Here is a 16894-nt window from a genome sequence, read left to right as displayed (position 1 = left end):
CTTTATTTTAGTAAAAATAGTCCTATAGCCACTTTGGTTACTCTTCATCTGAATTTGGACACTGTTATTGCTGCCTCCACTGTTGTGTTTATGGTATTAATAGTTGAAGTAATTAATAGTAACATTTAGAATAACAGCAAAAGACAAACGTGGAATAAGAAATATTTCTTAAAGAGCAGTCTCTAAATCATGGCGTCTGATACTGCCAAAGCTGTGAATCTGTCTTGTTCTTTTCTAGTTTGTTATTCACCTCACGGTAAAAAGAAAAGCCAACAGCAGTGGGGATGGGAGACTATCAAGAAAACAACCTTTTTCAGTAGAATCATTAACTACAATAGAGGGAACAAGAGGAATCAGATTTCTATCATCAACTTCATTTTCTTCTTTCTTTACAATTGTTTTCCATCAGTTTGGCAATGAGTATCCAAAAAACCTTTCTTTACTTCTCTTTGTATTTAAAACAAAAAATTTGGTATCCAAATGATTATTTTGACTATCTTTCACCTTCATTCAGTCATCATCTATTATCTCTATAGTCCCTAGACAAATTAAAGAATAAAAAAATCGTCATCTACCCACTTGGCACTTCTTGATAGGCTGAGTTCATCCTGCAGAGCAAAAAAAGTTTTGATCATAAGTACATGGACAAGTTATTTAGTGTTAAGTATAGAAGTAAGCACTAATTAACATATGTATATAGTACCTGATTATTATGCAGGACTGCAAATGCTCTTACGGAACTTCGAGATGCCAGAAAAGTAGGTGCTTGTTAATCAGATCAGTTAACAAAATTTACGCATAATACTGAAACTTGTGTGTTGTTAGCTAACAAGTTATGATGATCAAAGGTACAGTGTGTTGAGGACAGAAATTACAAAATTAACACCTGGTAAGAGAAAGTAAAGGTTAAATTAGACAAAGGAACTGAGAGCAACAGCAAAACCAAGAAAAGTAAATATAAAAAAAGGAGAGGCAGACCAACCTTTTTCGGTTTGTGGGCAACGGAATGTCTCCATCACTCTTCAAGGGTGATGAATTTTGTTTCAAAGTGATTCCCTCCTGCAACTGGGGACCAAATGGCTAAATAAGAATAGGAACAAGCAATAGATATGCTGCTCATGAAACTCTCAAAGGATAAGGGAAAGAGAATGTAAATGTGAAAAACTTTCAGATTATGCAAAGCGCATTTTATGTTTTTCAACTTGGTTTGCACATGGATTCACAAAATGCATGCACTATGGGGACCAAAAGAGGCATGATTCAGTCCTTGGTGGGGTATTGTACTAAGTACATCCTCCATGCTTATAGCAAGAGGCTGGGAAGTAATGTCATCAAGGAGACTTGCATACATCTGTACTCCCAGCCACATATAATGCTCAAAAGGGAAAATATAAATAAAAGAGAGAGGGGGAGGGAACTGAAGGTGGGGTATTCACCTGATTGACTGAAGATGCAAATTATAATTGAAATGCAGAAATAATTGAAATTCTTCAAATGTTTATTGGCCTCAGTAATCACTCAGTTATGGGAAAGAGCAAGTATCTGCAATGGTAAGAATATACTTCAGTTAATCTCCTTGTCAGGTTAGCTTACATAATGTCAAGGCAACTAAACTAAGAAGTAAGTAATGCATCCAAAGGCCAAATGTCAAATCTAACATGTAAAATTGTGTGTACAGGCAGAGAGAGAGAGAGAGAGCTTACTCTAGTCTAGTGCAGGTCAATGTGGATCTCAACTATTGTCCATTCCTTTAGAAAAAGTTTAGTTCAGTATATCCATGTGCATACGGCAGAAGCTCCTCCACCTCAATCCTGGAATCAGAACAACTCATGCTTTTCCTCAATCGGCTCTGGCTTGACTCAACCTCTGCCCAAAATATGCCATAAACCGGTCTATGATCTGAAAATCTAGATTCACCACGGACATAGGACAATTGATGGAGGCCTTCTCCATGCCACAAAATTCGATCACACCTTTAAACGAAAATAATTAAATCAGCACAAAAAGGTACTAAAATTTATGAATGCAACAACACAAAGACCCTCACTACCTACATCATATGCTCCATAATATAGTCTACAATCCATCTAACAAAGAAAAAAATATGTATCATTTTTATTAATTTCCACACTATCTCGATTATGCATTTAAGATATTATTTCACATATTGTTGCCCATAAGATAGGACAGATGATCTTACCAGGCAGGTGTTCTGCGCTTCTCCTTTGGATGCATATCATCCCCTGCATATCTGTCTGAATTAGTTGAATACTTGTAAGTTGGGGGAAAATAGATCTTCCCTTCATTCCATCCCTTAAAAACACGACCATTTCTTTGCTCTTTACGTAACTGTGAAGAGAAACATCAACAATTTAGATCAAAAGTCTTCTTCATATGAGTAATAAATCTGAAAGTAAGCAATTGGAAACAGAGAGGATTTCAGGAGAGGAAACATACCTGGTCATTCTCTAACAATGCCCTCCAATTTTGCATCTCAACAAGTGCCGTAGCAGAGCGGTAAGAGAGGGCAATGCGATAATTCAAATCCCCAAGCCATATAACTCGACTAGATTGAAAAAAAAATAAAAAATTAGAAGATTGAAGGCAAGTTTTGTTGAACAATGATAACTATTAGTTTATGCAAGTATATGTGTGTACAAGGTCTATACAAATTGCTGTCATTCCTTAACTTTCAAGAGGTGGAATTATGTAGATGAAAAAAAAAGAACAAAATTGGTATGTCTAAAATTAGAAATCCTATAAAATATATGATCAATTTATTTATATTCCAAGGGATGTGAACAATTAGTTTTATTTTTTTTTCTTATTGTTTTCAGATCCCATGAATCTGCATTTACCCTAATCTCCCCTAAATTTCTGTTGCACTGCAAGTTATTAGAGTCCTATTTAATTGATGAAAAATGTGCAAGGGTCTTACTCATGCTCAAGGATTGTTTCTGGGGACTTCTCATCGCCTGAGCCATGGACCCGTGGAAACCTTGTTTTCCTAAGGATCTCCATAACATCAGAGTTCCTTCTTAGCTCATCACCCTCCTTTTGTCCTGAAGTCAAATGGCTACAGACGAAGCAAAAAGATGTTTGGTGTAAAGACATGCTGACCGAAATTGAACCCTGCAGATTCAAGCAGAACATTGCTCATTCTTTTAGTTAAATAAATCTAAGAAAATTCTTTAAAAAAAGGGGGATAAATATGGTAATGATCATTTTATTGAATAATATGGTACCTTATTTCCGAGGTAACCCATCAATCCTCTACCAACACAGGATACTTTCATGTTCCGAACATGGTCTCTCAATTCACTTCTCACCCAAACTGTGAGAAATATGCCAACCATTTGTTTGCTTGCAACTAAGCAGTACCTCGAACGTGTTGGCATTCTAAATCCATCTTCATTTGCTGCATATCCACCATAGGACATTGGTGAATATAAGACAGTACTTGGTGAATCGCCCAGACCATTATCATCATCAGATGAACCCCATCTGGAATAGTCACTAGGCCTGGAATAGTCGCTCGGCCTAGAATAGTCACTTGGCCTGTGCCCCCATCTGTGATTGGGATCATAATCACTAGGCCTGGAATAGTCGCTCGGCCTAGAATAGTCACTTGGCCTGTGGCCCCATCTGTAATTAGGATCGTAGTCACTAGCTCTGGAATAGTCGCTTGCCCTAGAATAGTCACTTGGCCTGTGACCCCATCTGTTATTAGGATCATAGTCACTAGGCCTGTGGCCAAAGATTACTCTATCACAAACACTGAATCGTCGATCAAGTCGTGGTTGTGGAATTGAGGGGTCATTGTCCATTCTCCAGCTCTGTGTTGTCTGGAACGATCGGCGATGAAAGAAAGATGAGTTCTTCTGCCTAGTTGATCCCTCAAAATCTGCATTTATTTCTACGATTGGCTCAGGAATGGGAGATGGTGTATAGCATCCACTAACACCACTGGTCCCAGGAAAATTATTTAGAGTCTTTCGAATGAGAGACAGCCATTTTTTGGCAGGGCCATTGTCTTCTGCTCCCAAAACATTACCAGCATTCAACGGAACAATTTCTTGAAAACTGAAACAGACAAAGAACAGAATGGCATATATAAGTAATGTGCCAATTTCAGAGTTTCCTTCCAAAACAAAATGTGGAAATATAAGCCTTTCAAAACATACCCAAGAACATAAATGTCAGCAGGAGGTGAGGCATGAAGCAAGTCATCTAGATTCAAATTACTTGGTGGGGGTCTTCCAGCCACATTCCATGTAGCTACGAATAGGCTGAAACCAAATCAAAAAGAGAGAAGCTTTCATAATCAATACAATTACAAGTCAATACCATTTGTAAGAAGAGAAAGGAAAAAGAAGGAAGGGAAGGTTACCTATAGTTCTGCACATCTATAATCCGAGGGTGATCAAGATTCATTCTTGCTCGCCGGACCTGCTCTGTGTTCCGGCTAAATTTTTCTGCGCATTATAGAGAGGACAACAAAAAATTAGGAAAAAAGATAACTTACTAAGATGTGTCAAAATCGTGTTCTAATCATACTAAACCTGTTTTGCTTTTTTTGGTTGTGCATGGCTCCCTCTCTGAGAAGCTGCTAGTCCTATATTCCACATCACCTCCTGAAGAAGAAATCTTTGTTAATGCATCAATCATACTTTTAAAACAAAAAGGATGTAAATTCCATAAAGAAAAATACAAAAACCAAGAACGTTTTAGAAGCAGCAAAAACAAACTTGATCAATTGAGTTAATTTATAATTTGGTTACTATGAAATTTTGGAAAAAAGAAATTTAGAATTTAGAATATGAGAATATTCAGTACTTATGATATGTGAAACAGAATCCTCAATTATTTGGCCAAGTACATAGCATTTTGAGAAGTGAGAACCATGAAAATATTTTACAATAAAGTTTAAAAAAAATACACATATCTGTTCCCTTCCTCAAAATCACATATTATTTGCTGATATTGAGGCAAAGATTTAACTCCCAAAGTTCTAACAATTACCAACCAAGTAAGAACCCATAGAGAACAAAGATATCCACCTCCATATTTAACCTCATCCGCCTGAAAATCCTCTGTTTTGCTCTTGATATTGAACCACTTCCTGACCATTTTCTTTGACCATGAGAGCTTCATCAAACAACAAACAAAGAATCAGCTTGACAACTTCCAATAATTAAGAAAAGAGAGAAAGGAATTCAGAAACAAATCCATTATATAAATTTTTTTCCCCAAGAAGAGAATATCTTTTGTAGCAGAAGAAAGTAAAAAAAGAAAAACCTTGCTTTTCTTGGAATTCCCATCTCTCATTGTTTCACTACCACTTCATACAGCTCTCCAGGTATATTCTCTTCTCTACTATTTCTGGATTTCAGGGTTTTGCTTAGAACCAACCGAAGATGTCAGAACATAAGGAATAGAAGTTAGAACCGCATTAGCCACTCCTCTCTTGGGTTTTTCTCTATATTAATGAGCTTTGCAACAAAAGAACAAGCTAGCTCAGTTCAACTTCAACTTCAACAACGTAAATAAGTCTGTTGTATGTAACTCCCAAAAGTACCCAAACAGACTCTTGATGAGCTCAGCCTTAAAGAGACCAAAGAAAACAAAATGGGTTTTCTTGCTGTCCTCTATTGATGCTATTAAATGCACTCTATGAAAGCCTTTAAGACACAAAGAAGCAACAACCCAGGAAATATGAGAAAAAAAACCAACGACTGAGAAAGAGAGACAATGCTTTAATGCGTGGAAGTGAGATGAGATTCTGAAGTAGAACAAGACAATGCGGCAGAGAGAGAAAGAAAGTGTAAAGCTTTGGCCTTGAGCTTCCCTTTCTCTCTCTTTGAACAAAGAGCCTCGGTCTCAGTAACCACAGCAAAGTATCGAATTTGAACAGAATAAAGTGCATAATAAGAGAGAGAGAAAGAGAAAGAGTTTCTCTTTGTTTTTCTTTGTTTTTGTGTTGTGTTGGTTTTGTTTGTTAATTTTATTGGTTTTACCACAAAGCACAAGACAAAGGGTCCAAAGCATGAAAGGGCAAACGGGCAGGTAGTTTTAAGCTTTTACATTACTGATTGCAGAACAAAAAAAAATGAGTCGGGCAGCTGAGACAAAGGCTGCCCTTTCGGTCAGCAAAGTGAAGTGAAGGGTACCCTATAGCTGTATCCCTTCTCCATCTTCCCGTTTTGGTCTTCCATCAAAGCAAAAGCATACTTAAAGAAAGTAAAAAAGATAAAGGGAATGTATGTGTTGTAGACTAGTATGTAGTACTATATGACTATAGTTTTATTTTTATTTGTTTCTTCTTCTTTTTTATATTTTGTTTCTTCCTTTGTTGGACATGGAATGTTTGCAAGTGAAGGTACAGTGTTCTAACTTAAACAATTCTGAACTTTGTCTTTCAAACTTTTTTTTTTTATTTAGGTTTTGTGAGGCTTTTACTTGTTAGGATTTTTTGGATTTTGCATTTTGGTGAGATTAAACTTTCCACAATATCACATACATAACAAATTTTACAACTTTTTTTTTTTAATTTGTTGAAGTTACCGTTCAAACGAGATCATCATTAACATCATTTTTATTATACGTCAATTATAATTGATATCAACTTAACAATTAAGAAAATAAAAAATTGTAAAGGTGCGTGAATCTCCTCAAAAAAAAATAATAAATAAAATCATTTTTGTCATTTTTTAACCCCTTTGCCAAGTTTGGTTTTGTGGAGCAATGTTATCATGTGTGTTCCTATAGGTTCGATTATTGGTGCAATGACATGGATTGTGGAAAATGTCTTTAAACTACTTTTAGGGTTGTTTGGCTCGATCTAGCTAGGCTTGTGTCTTTGGAAAAAAGGACAAGTGTCCCAATTTCAGGAAGTTGGGGGGCTCTTTCTGTTTATTGGGAAAAAAATATTTTGACCATTTTGTGTATTAATGTTTTAGACTTTTTTTTTTTTTTTTTTTGATAGGAATGTTTTAGACTTTTAGTACTTAAGAAGTACCAACTTTGTGTCTTGGTGACTAGCATTTTCCATAATTTAATGTGAGGAGCTTCCTCACTTTTATGAGTTTTTTTTTTTTTTTCTTTTGGCTTAGTGAGGTTGAAGATGTTTTTTGGTCACACAAAAATGAAAAATCATACTATTTATAGTTGGATGTGCCTCGCCGTCCGCCGCCCACACTAGCATGGTGTCTCCTCGGGCATTCAACAAACCTTTGGCTTTGTTAATTAAAAACCCATTTCAATGCATAAAAAAGCTTTTGGGTCAAGCTCCATAGTTTGAAGCATTGACCAGCCTTAATACATAGTATATGAATATATATATATATATATATATATATATATATATATATATATATATATGAGGCCGTCTGTTATATTTGGACTCATCCTAATCCTCATGATTGCTTTTGTGCCTTTCAACAATCTATTAGGGGCAAAATTTTTATATGTATGATGTATCTGTCTTTTAAAAGACAAAATATAGTGAGCTGACGGCGTTAAAATCCAAGCTGGGGTACCACACAAACACGATGGCACAAAAACTATTATCAACATTATGAATGGAAATCCTTAACAACTTCATGATCCCCCCACTAACCCAAGTGCACAGTAGTTTTATTTTGGTTTTTATAGCCTGTTGGTCCCAATTTGAGATTATAAGGTTTTTTTTTTTTCTTTTTTAGTAAGTAATGAAGGTTTGTGTCATTCTCTTTTGTTTTCTTTTTGTTAAAACCATTAAGAAAAAGAGTCAATTGCCCCTTTATAATATGGTGTCTTTTTCTCCCTCCATCTTACAATATAAACCACATATGATATGGGCTCAAATTCTCTAGAATTCAACTTTAAGGACGGGTGTTTACAGGTCAGTCAAGTTTAAGTTCAGGTTAGACCCACCACTTGACCGGATCATTTTCAGAATGGGTTTTCTTGGAACCGTCGCTGAGCGGCAAATTATTGGTCAAAATTGGCCTATGGATATGGTAATATTCACGATGACAACAATAAAAATAACAACAAAGTCCTGGCTTCAAAAATTTTCAAGCGCTAGTAATCTTTAACAAATTAGTCGTAGGTTTTGGTTAGTTTAACTGGTAAAGACTTTGATGATTAAATAAGAAATTTGAGAATCAATTCTCGCCTACACCAAAAACTAATTGATGTATTGGTCTAATAATAAAGAGCTATTATCAGAAGTGGATATCATAAGTTGAAATTCTCTCTCTCAAAAAAAAAAAAATAGTCAACGTCGGTCACTTGTATTTGTTTTCCCCATTATATTTTATCTGAAGTCATACTATATGTGATTTCTTTAATTGACATGTCTTTTTTTACTAATTTTCTAATGTAATTTCTTGTCTTTCTTTACCTTTTTTATTCCCTCAACTTGAATCAATTCATTCTTTCTTACTTGTACATTAGCCACTTTCCTCTGAACATGATCAAACCAACTCTAGTGACTTGTATTTTCATTAGTAGCAGCCACTCCTATCTTTAAACGGATTTCCTCATTTCGAATCCACTCTTTTTGTGTATTTCCACTTATATCTATGTTCATATTTTTCATTTAGTTACACTTATTTATGAATATGTTACTTCTTAATAGCCCAAAATTTAATACCATAAAAGCATAGCTGGTTTATAGTAGTCTCATAATAAAATTTCCTTTAACTTAAGAAATAGAGAAATGATATATTCACAACATTTTTATAATATTTTTACAACAAATCTTAAGTAACAGGTTGTTACTGATTGTTATTGTTGGGGCAAAAAAGTAATCTTAGTGTTAGTTTCAAATTTGAACCAATAACAACTAACCACCTGTGATTTGTTGTAAAAATGTTGTAAATGTAGCATCTCTCTAAGAAATATTCTACAATTATACTTTTTTCATGCAATTCTTCACTTCATCCACCTTACTCTTATCCTATGATTCACATTATCTTTAATCTCTCCATCTCTATGAAGTATTGATCCTAGATATTAGAAAATCTCTCTCTTTAGTATCTCTTGACTATTAAGTCTTACTGTCCCTTTATTTATGTTTCTACTTTTACTAAACTTACATTCCATATACTATGTTTTAGTCTGTCTTAATTGAAAGCTTTTAGTCAAATAACTTGGCATTGTTTAACTCCTTTTCTAGTTTCATCCAACAAAAACTATATCATTTGTAAAAAGCATACACCAAAAGACAAATATGAACTTAGTAACATCAAAGGGGTAAGCATCTATTTGTGCTAGGTTTGGCACAATGGTTGTCAAAGAGATGATATGATGGTACTGAGCTATGACTTATGAAGGTGGAAGAGCAAGAAATCTGCAACAGTGAAGGGGTGAGAAGTGAGTGATGATAGGTTGGCGGCTAGTGAAAAGGCGATCAATGAATGAAAATAAGTTGGAGAGAGAGAGAGAGAGAGAGATTGGGGTAGGAAAAATATTATCATATAAGTGGAGTCGAATAAACATAAGGTAAAAATCCTAATGTGCAATAAAAATGCAAAACATGTCTATTGGGGATATAAATAACGATCGAGTTGGATTTTCAAGTGATTTATATTAAAACAACTTGAGACTCACACGAATATCCGATAATCCCTAATGGTCAAATTTGATTTCAACCACCCACCCCGGTCGAACCCATCCATAACCCTTCAAGTCAAATCAGGTTGGTCAAGTGGATCGATTATTCCAAATCTCAAAAAACCCCTGACTCCAAGGCTCTTGAAATAATAGTTCCAAGCTAACATGCATAATTGATGAATCATTGGATAAGTTTTGAGAAAAAACTCGATGAATCCTTTGAATGAAATCTCAGCCATGGTGAAGACATAATGCGCACATGCATATGGGTATATTCTCTAGAGCCATTGGGTTGAAATAGGATAAAAACTCAAATTATGGAGAACCAATTAAAATGACTTTTTTCCTTGTCTATTTTGTAAACATGTATAATGAGTGGACTTCCATATTGTTCAAATCAAGGTAATCTAATCAGCAAAACATCAATTACCTTCATGAAATGGTAGGTGACAAAATGCTTTTCCTTTTTGTATGAAATTTAGAACAACGCAGCCACGTTTATGCTTCATCTAATGTGGGTCTTGGGGAATGATTTGAAGCAATAAGGTGAAAAAGAGAACATTGAATAATACAAAGAAACTTGTAAAGTGAAGAATTGTATCAAAGACTAAAGAGCAATGGGCCATGTTTGGTATTTGGATATCTAAAGAGCACAACCAGTGGCCCCACATCCACAGCCCTACAACTTGAAATATACTTCTTTTTTTGACAAACCTTGATGCGGCATTTCATGAGTGGTATCTATGAGAAACCAATATTTTTGGATTCAATAAGGACATAATGGAAAGAGAAGTTTGGATGCGCATTTTCTCGAATTGTCATTCTAAGTTGGAGAGAGAAAGTTTGTCACAAAAAAAAAAAAAAAAAAAAAGTATTTCTCATTCATTTGGTTTTGTCGTATGCTAATTAATAAATAGTAATACAATTTTTAAGTGTAAAATATATACCGGGACAGAACCAGGATTCATATTTGGGGAGGGCCAAAGCTTAAAACCAAAAAAAAATTTATGAAAATAAAAACTAACATCTATTTCATATTCAACAAAATACTACCTACAAGATAAGTATTTCTTAAACATTTCATATTATAAAACACATCAACAAAGTATAACATACAAAATAAGTGTTTCTTATTTTGTGTGCGATTTTTGTTTAGTCTATATTTTTTTATTTTTTTTATTTTGGTTTTGTAGTTAAAGGGGCATGAATTTATTTATCTATTTATTTTCTTGTAGGTCAATATCTAAATATTTTAGAGGAGGAGAGACAAATAAATATATATATATATATATATAAGGGAAAATCTTAATTTTTTTATAATATTTTTTTTTAATTGTTGTTGGGGGGGGGGGGGGGGGGGGGAATGGCCCCCCTCTTGCATAGTGTAGGTCCATCCCTAAATATATATAAGAAATGCTTTTCATATAAAAGAATTTTACAAAATTTTCATACAAAATAATGTGGATATTTGCTATCATGACATCTTTAATACATGGACCTATGATTGAATGAGATTTTTTTTAATAGAATTTTATTTATATAACCATTGCTCAAAAAAAAATTTATACAAGTATTACACTAAAAGAGTAGGGTTTTTTTTTTTTTTTTTTTTTTTTTTTTTTTTTTTTTTTTTTGTTGAGAAGAAGAAATAGATTTGTAGCTCAGTAAACACTTTTTAATGTTTCTAATAAATATGTTCACGAAATTATTGTCTTATAATATAATAACCTAAATAAATACTTAGAAAGAGAGTATATGTTAATTAAGAACCATTTATGGAAAAAAGTGATTATAGAGTTAGTGATAAAATTCTTGTGAGAATAGAGAGTTGCTGTAATTCAAAAAGACAATGGGTCCATTTAGTAAATGAAAATGACATCTAAGTGGCAATAGAGGAAGAGATCTCAGTATCTCTCGCACCTTGATAGGAAGTCTCGATCAAATTTTTTCTACGGTAGACTAGCATACTAATAAGCATAGTAGAATCCCAATGTCAAAGGAGTATCAACTATCAAAGGGAACACCGCGTTCATGGATTCAATGTAGACATAATGATAATACAGGAATCTTATTGTTTATTCTTACATCATAATCATAGGAAAGATTTTAAATGGTATCCCGAGTTAGAAGTTAGAACACCATTTTTTGTCTTGCAAGTTGACTATGAGCCTTTACTTTTCTTTTTAGTGAGTGAAAGGCTCCAGTTAACTATAAATCTAGGCAATTGATAATATATTGAAAGCAACTTGTGAAAATTAATAGGATGAATTCAAAAGGATAAAGGTTAGTTATAAACTTTGTTGTAGCTTAAGGTTATAACTTCATTCAATATTTTTTTTTATTGGATGTGAACTTGACAAATCTACTGTTGGATTATTTTTTTTTTTTTTATATCTTTCATACTTACAAAATTTCAAAAAAATCAAAGATCAACAGGTATGTCATTAATCAAATGTTTAAATTTTACGTTTTTGCATGTAATCTAAAATTACGCATGAAAATTAAGTTTACTGATAAGATATTTGTAATAATAATTATTCAAAAAAAAGGAGAATAAATAATAGTTAGCAAAATACACATATATATTGTACCACGTCATTTTAATACATACTCATTAATATATATATATATATATATATATTTATATATATAATAAAAAAAATAAAAACTTGACCATATAATCTCACAAACTCTTTAAAATATAAAATTTTAATTTTCCTATTTAAAATATAACACACGTATTAAACATGTTAACGTTCCTTATTATATTTATAAAGAAAAAGTCCCATTTGACTGGACTTTATTATTCTTATTAGTACTAGAGTTGTTTATTATGTCAATCTATATTATTATAATTGAGAATATAATTGTCAAAAACAAACACATGCAAAGATATTTTAGATTTTAAATTTAGAAAAATTGAACAATTTTACAATATTGCAATAAAATGAGAATAAATGGTATGTATTTGCGTATAATATTTTACTTAAAATACATTTAAGTATTTTGTAAACTAGTTAGTTATATTTAATAATAAAATAAATAAGCGAATACATATAGGCTCTTGTTAGACCGGAATTTCCCTTTATCCATATTTTATATTGTATATATTTCCCTTGGTTTTTGTGGGGGCCGGTTAATCAATAAGTATTAAAACCGTGTTAGCTGGACCTGTGGTCCATCCGAGGACGTTAAACCATCTGAGGAGGCCCATATAAGTTTATAAGGGGAACCAAATGAAAAGAGGAGTAGATATCACATGAGAAGGGTCCAGTATGCGTCCGAGTACAAAATCTTTCTCGGCAATATGTGTCCGAGGACGACTTGGAGGCCATATTGTTACAAACACACTTCGAAACTACATTACCACTAAAGGTGGGACATGGGACCAAGGGTAAAAAAGAAAAGGTAAACAAATATCTTTAACAACTGCTGCCTCCTCATTAATTGCCTCTCAACCAACTCTCTGGCCGCATTAATGTGGAGATGATGCCTGAACAGTGATGAAGCAGCCTTACAGCTGCTGGTTGAAGGTTCTAGGAAGTGTTAGATGGGACAGGAAGAGATCCCCCGAATCCAACATACACGTGTGTGGTGAAGATGACACCAAGAGGGCGGTATATAACATGAAAGAATGCATTGAGAGAAAGGGATCGGAACTTCTAAACAAGTGACGCCTAGAGGAAAACCTTATGAAATAAAGAACTTAGCTTGTTTCAAGAAGAAATTGATCGTAATATTTGTGTTAATCCATCTAAAAACGTTAAGTTTAATCGTTTTTCTTTTGAAGTTAATCTAGTTTTTTTATATCCACGCTCTACAAATTTATTGTTTGAGCTTTTAGCATTCGAACCCAATACGAGTTTGGGATCGTTACAAATTGAGTCCTTACAGTTTTCATTCATGTATTTTTTTAAGCCAAAATTTTAACATGTTTTTAAAACTTTAAACCAAATGAATTACGCGTACCAATATTGTAATTAATATATATATTCTAACTTATGTATTACTATGTTTTAAATAAAGTCTCAAAAATTTTGTTTAAAATATATAAAACATAAGTTCTAATTAATTCAATTGTTAAAGTTTTTTCATTGTCAAATAAAAGATGTAGAATTAAATCTCACCTACACAAAACATGACAAAATAAAATAACAAACCAATTTGAATGCACTGTTAGACCGGGGATGCCCTCAATGATCCCTTCTTCTTCCATAAAGGCTTTCACCCGCACTAGTTATTTAAATCTTTTTTTCTAATGAAAGTTTCAATTTATGGCATCCGTTTATGATAATTACTTATTCAATCACAAGGAATTTTACTAATTGAGCTAACTCAAACCCACCTATATAAGTGTTTTGTTACCCAAATTATACAGAGAGGTCATTATTATCGAAAAATACATTAAGATGTAGACTACTCAGGCAAAAAAAAAAAAAACACAAAGATGTAGACAAAAGAAAATATTCTTGTAGAGTTGTAGGTGTAATGTAACGTATCCCCTTAAAATTTTGTACGTGCTAATATAATATTCCAGAATCAAGAACAACATGATCAGAGTCTCCCTTTGTCTTTCAAAAGAGCCTAAACCGCCCCTATAATATGTTCACAACTGGATGACTGAGATTGCGTACTTCACAACACAATGATGGACCAATGGATCTCCAAATGGAATAAGATATATGATTAAAAATAGGGTCAAAAACATAAAGAAGTCCCAGAAGATTTGTGTTTGCTTTTGCTTTATATATATGTTTCCAAAACCACCCTCCTCCTCTCTCTCTTTGCTGATGAATCTAATCAGGCTAAAACAAGATTTACGAGGCAGTCAAAGGGAGCAGCAACCCATTTTGATTTTTCTTCTCAGTTACTTTATTGCTTTTTTCCTGGCTTTGAGAGACCCCATTCCTCCCCTTTCCTTTTTTTCTTTGTTAAGAGAGGTTTGTGTTTTTTTTATCCGTTTCAAGAGCATGGTTTTTGGGGTCCTTCGGTTTTCAAAATGTGACCAACCTTTACTCACATGTCATTATCTTTAGCATCTATCTAGCACAGCAAAGTTGGATATTATTTACCTCTGTATTGTATATGTCTACAAGATACTGTGCCCTCTGATGTAGACCTCTCTCACTTGTTCAAAATACTTTGCTTATAATTATATTATCTTCCCATATCAAAGGCACCCTTTCTTTTATCCTCATATATTATTATAATTTCTTAGATTTTATTCTCTTCTTTTTGGCCGCAAAGAACCTTATTATATATATATATATATTGAGATAACCTTAAATCATCCGCGCATGTTAAATTACTTAACTCATTAAATATGTCAAGTGATTAAAATTACACGTTCATAGTCATTTGAATTGTCACGTAATGAACTTAAAGAATTTTCCTTTAAAGCTAGTTTGGAAGTAATTTTTTTTTTTCCAATGATTCAATTTGGTCCATTAGTCTACATGTTTGATATTTTTAATTTTGAACATCAATAATCTGGGGTCCCAGATGCATCCCACAAATGATTAAGTCACATAAATGACTAAATTACAAGTGTAGTTATGCCTAGTGTGTGATGGTGGCAATAATATAGGTTTTATCATGATGGAGTTGGTGTAATTGAGCCCACCTTACTGATCTCCGAAGTGAAAAGTTAGTTATAATGAGTAGGAACATGTCGGTAATTGATGTTAACTTTGACGAGTAAATTTTCATTTGGAATAATACAATCTGCTTTCAACTTATCATTGTAAATAACTAGATGATCATGCTGGAACATTTATGCCATTATTTTTTCTATCTCTTTGTAGGGTAGATAAATAGTACTAGTAGATCTCTCTTCATAGATTAGTGAGGTAAATTCTTCCATTATTTCTCTTTTTATTGGTCTATTTCTGTCTGCTGGTTGCTAATTCTTCATATCACCAAAATAAGGTCAGAAATATGGGTTATACACAAGATTCGAGCTACTATGTGGAGTTAGGACCACACTTTGAATGAGAACTGTGAACCCGACGAAAATGACTTGACCCAATGCTCCCTTTTGATTGAAAAATGAATTTTCTGACAGGGACTTCAATCTTATGCACCCTGACCCCATTAAAAGTATTAGGAATTTGGAATAAAATTCAGGGCCTTGATTTGGTATGCTGTTTGCTGTCAAATTGATCTCACAAAATCATTCATAAATATTCTATTCATGATTTCATTATTTTCCTAATTAATATTAAATGATTTTCCCTATAAAAAAAAAAGGTGATGATTTCCTTTTATTTGTTTTTGCTACTGACAAATATTCTCATTTGAATTCCCACCAAACCAAATTATCAAGGTTGGTTAGAAGAATAATAGGGGAATTGAGACTTTATTGTTCTAAGCATTAAAAAAAAAAATAGGGGTTTGAAAAGAAACAAATCGTATATGTAAAAAATTTGGTTGTTAAAGAGCTGAAATACATGAAGTCCGACTCTTCATCTTATTTTATGTAATTATGTATACATGGCACCAAGTTTTTCCATGTTGAAAAGTTTTCTTATATATGTGTTTTTGGAAGTAGAAGAATAAAGAAGACAAATCATTTCTTACATGAATAGTCAAGAACTCATAATTCTTAGAATATTTTCTCTCAAAAAAAATTCTTAGAATATATGATTAACAATTTAACACCCTAGGTGTGTTCAGTCCTTCCATCCTAAAATCCCATACACATTGATTAAATAATTAACAAAAGCAATCCCTAATAAGGTGACTCTTACACATTGGCTAAAAATTTGAACTCAAAGCTTCATGCATTACATGAAAGATGAAACTTACAAATCACTAAATCAACTAGTGACGGAGCCACATGTAGACTAGGGGAGCCATGACCCCCAAACTTTTTAAAATTCCTTTTTTCTTTTTTTCTTTTTTTCTCCATATGATATACTATAATATATTTTCAACTATAGCCCTTACAAAAAGTAGTAATTGGCATTCGATTTATAAATGATAATGACTCTAAACTTTTTTAGAGTTTGAAATTACATACAATTTATAATGTCTACATCTTTTCTCTGGTCTCCACTTGGAATTCAGATTAGGGGGTCAGCTATGAACTCCAAGAAAAATTTTCTGACTCCATCACTGAAATTAACCCGATATTTTTTCTAAGATAACTAAACCATAGTGTTTGGATCGATTAGCTATATTTCAAGGCCTAGATTGCCTGACTTTTAGTCACTAGCCATGAAACAGGAGCAAATCATCAAAGGGGTTCATTAGACGTAGACACAAGGGAAGACTATGTTCACAATATTAGATG

At 33.2% G+C, this 16894-nt stretch overlaps 1 protein-coding gene across 3 annotated transcripts; it reads right to left on the bottom strand.

Annotated features, from left to right (window-relative positions):
• Positions 1-293: 293 nt before the first annotated feature.
• LOC115995316 (type IV inositol polyphosphate 5-phosphatase 7-like) lies at positions 294-5945 on the bottom strand. Of its 3 annotated transcripts, none has more exons than XM_031119829.1 (14): positions 5299-5945; positions 5027-5148; positions 4563-4634; positions 4391-4475; positions 4185-4289; positions 3246-4083; positions 2939-3132; positions 2458-2566; positions 2201-2349; positions 1704-1973; positions 1437-1542; positions 983-1065; positions 704-886; positions 294-608 (listed from the first exon to the last, which is right to left on the bottom strand). In XM_031119829.1, exons 1-10 carry the CDS (start codon positions 5319-5321, stop codon positions 1751-1753), a joined length of 1920 nt encoding a protein of 639 aa, XP_030975689.1. In that variant the 5' UTR covers positions 5322-5945; the 3' UTR covers positions 294-608; positions 704-886; positions 983-1065; positions 1437-1542; positions 1704-1750. The 3 variants fall into 3 exon arrangements, with proteins under 3 accessions (XP_030975689.1, XP_030975691.1, XP_030975690.1); XM_031119831.1 differs by having other exon boundaries at positions 5061-5148; XM_031119830.1 differs by lacking the exon at positions 1437-1542.
• Between the last annotated feature and the right edge of the window lie 10949 nt (positions 5946-16894).

This window comes from Quercus lobata, chromosome 6 (genome assembly GCF_001633185.2).
Source record: "Quercus lobata isolate SW786 chromosome 6, ValleyOak3.0 Primary Assembly, whole genome shotgun sequence".
Taxonomy (NCBI): domain Eukaryota; kingdom Viridiplantae; phylum Streptophyta; class Magnoliopsida; order Fagales; family Fagaceae; genus Quercus; species Quercus lobata.
This window is presented reverse-complemented; position numbering and strand designations above follow the sequence as displayed.